Source organism: Elephantulus edwardii, unplaced genomic scaffold (genome assembly GCF_000299155.1).
Source record: "Elephantulus edwardii isolate Elephantulus edwardi_28Jun2011 unplaced genomic scaffold, EleEdw1.0 scaffold00065, whole genome shotgun sequence".
NCBI classification, from domain to species: Eukaryota; Metazoa; Chordata; class Mammalia; order Macroscelidea; family Macroscelididae; genus Elephantulus; species Elephantulus edwardii.
This window is the reverse complement of record NW_006399815.1, coordinates 545788-548273: the sequence shown is the minus strand read 5'-3', so window position 1 is coordinate 548273 and position 2486 is coordinate 545788. Positions and strand designations below refer to the sequence as shown.

The window sequence follows — 2486 nt, the reverse complement described above, 5'->3', positions numbered from 1 at the left end:
ATCTGAGTCAAGCAGGCAGAGAAGGAGACAGTGTGGCTCTTGACCACCAGGTGGACCAGCATCTGTGGGATGGTGGTGGTGATGAAACAGACATCCAGGAAGGACAGATGGCCAAGGAAGAAGTACATGGGACTGTTGAGCTTGGGGTCTCTCCAAGTGATGAAGATGATGAGACCATTCATGGCCATGGCCAGGCTGTAGAGGGCTAGGAAGAGAGCAAAGAGCAATGCCCGAGTGGAAGGCGAGCTCTGTTCAAAGCCCACAAGGATGAAGTCTGTCACTGTGCTGCTATTGCTGGAGTCCATCATCTGAAAAGAAAAGACAACAAAAATACATAGGGGAGAAATCTTTTGCATAGGGACTCATTTGCATAAATACAAATTAGGAACCAATGAAGGAAAACAGAAATTTCAGTAAACTCAATGTGAGATTGCAATGTTACAGACACCAAAAATTCCAGCAGTGTTGCAACAGAAGAACCAGATCATAAACCAAAGGAAGTTTTTTGTATTTTGGATCAACATCATTTTCAGTTCTAGGCCCTCTATTTTAAGTGCTTATCACCTTATGGGCTATGGCTATGTTTAGAGGCAAATAGGATTGGAAAAGTCTAGGAACCATAGGCCAAGCACTGGAAAAAATATAAAGGGACAACATACAGAGAATCTGAGCATTTTGATTAAATGTTAAGAGACGTCCACCTGGATGAGAGAATTTACTTTGTCTGTAACCTCAATAAGCAGAACACAAACCAGGGAATGGAAACAATAGAGTGGGGAAAAATGACTGATTTTCTAGTGCATAGTTGTCTTTGTTTAATGTAATGCCACCTCATTAAAGAATATTTAAAAATGCAAAAAGAAATTAAAAATAACATAATCACCCCAGAGAAGCCAGTTTAACATTTTCATTAACTTTTCCCAGTCTTTGTTGTTGTTGTTTTCTTTTTTTGCATTTCCGTTAAAAAACCCTTTAATTAACACAAAATTTGAGTGAAATCTCTTACAAAAACTTAAATGAGGACAAATGCAGTTTTAAAAAGGAATAAAGCAATTTTAGTTAATTACAAATTAAAGAATTTGTTAGAGGAGAAAATAAAAAGATAAAAACTCATTTTTCATTTCTATGGGGCATTGGGGGGAAAAATCACACTTCATATTCAAAAAAGTGTTTGTTCTCTTAGTAAATAAGAGCTTACTATGCACTAAGCAGTGTTTGCTTGCTCTGCTCTGACAACTGCTTCCTGGTCCAAGTATAGGTTTCACATAATCACAATCAAGTGTTCTGGGATTCTAATTCTTCTCAGTCAACCGCAGTTTCTTATGATCCACACAGTCAAATGCCTTTGCATAGTCAATGAAACAGACAGATGTTCCTGTGGTACTCTCTGCTTTCAGCCAAGATCCATCTGACATTAGCTATAATATCGCTAGTACCACGGCTTCTTTTAAACCCAGCCTGCACTTCAGGCGGTTCTCTGTTGATGTGCTGTTCCAGTCATTTTTGGATAATCTTCAGCAGAATCTTGCTTGCATGTGATATCAAAGATATTGTTTGATAATTTCCACACTCTGTCAGGTCACCTTTCTTTGGAATGGGAACAAATATACATCTCTTCCAGTCAGTTGGCCAGGTGGTTGTCCTCCAGATTTCTTCGCACAACTTGATAAGCACATTCAGGGCAGTGTCTGTTGAAATATGTCAATTGGTATGCCATCAATTAATGGGGCCTTGTTTGCCAATTCTTTCAGAGCAGTTTGAACATCTTTGTTCATCACCGCAGGCTCTTGATCATCTTGTTTCATTGAAGTCTTCTGTGCCCACCAATTCCTTTCAGTATAATGACTGTATTCTTTCCATCTTCTTTTAATGCTTCCTGGAGCATTTAATATTCTGTCCAAAACATCCTTAAGTATTGCAACTCAAGTCTTGAATTTGTTCTTCAGTTCTTTCAGCTTAAGAAATGTTTAGCATGTTTGGCCCCTTTGATTTTCTGACTTCAGCTCTTTGCACATTTTATTGTAATACCTTACTCTGTCTTCCTGTGCTGTCCTTTGGAATCTTCTGCTCAACTCCTTAACATCTTGATTTCTTCCCTTTGCTTTGGCTTCTCAGCACTCTAGTGCAATATTCAGAGTTCTTCTGACATCTGTCTTGGTCTTTTCTTCCGCTTCTGTCTTTGCAATGACTTTTTGCATTCTTCATGGATGATATTATTGATAACTTCCCAGAGTTTATGATGTATCCTATCTCCATACCTTTTTAATCTATATGCAGAACAGATTATCCAGGAAGCTGGGCTCTATGAGGAGAAATGTGGCATCAGAATTGGAGGAAGACTCATCAACAATCTGTGTTATGCTGATGACACAACCCTGTTTGCTGAGACTGAGGAGGACCAGAAGTATTTGCTGCAGAAGGTCAAGGACTGCAGGCTTCAATATGGATTGAAGCTCAATATCAAAAAACAAAGATTCTCAGCACTG

General features: G+C 38.9%; 1 protein-coding gene across 1 annotated transcript in view; it reads right to left on the bottom strand.

Annotated features, from left to right (window-relative positions):
* Positions 1 to 2486, bottom strand: part of LOC102848938 (olfactory receptor 10AD1-like) — a 4219-nt gene that overhangs the window by 641 nt on the left and 1092 nt on the right. Inside the window, exon 2 of the mRNA XM_006888223.1 lies at positions 30 to 308. Within this exon, the coding sequence (XP_006888285.1) occupies positions 30 to 308 (279 nt within the window). The remainder of the gene's footprint in view (positions 1 to 29; positions 309 to 2486) is intronic.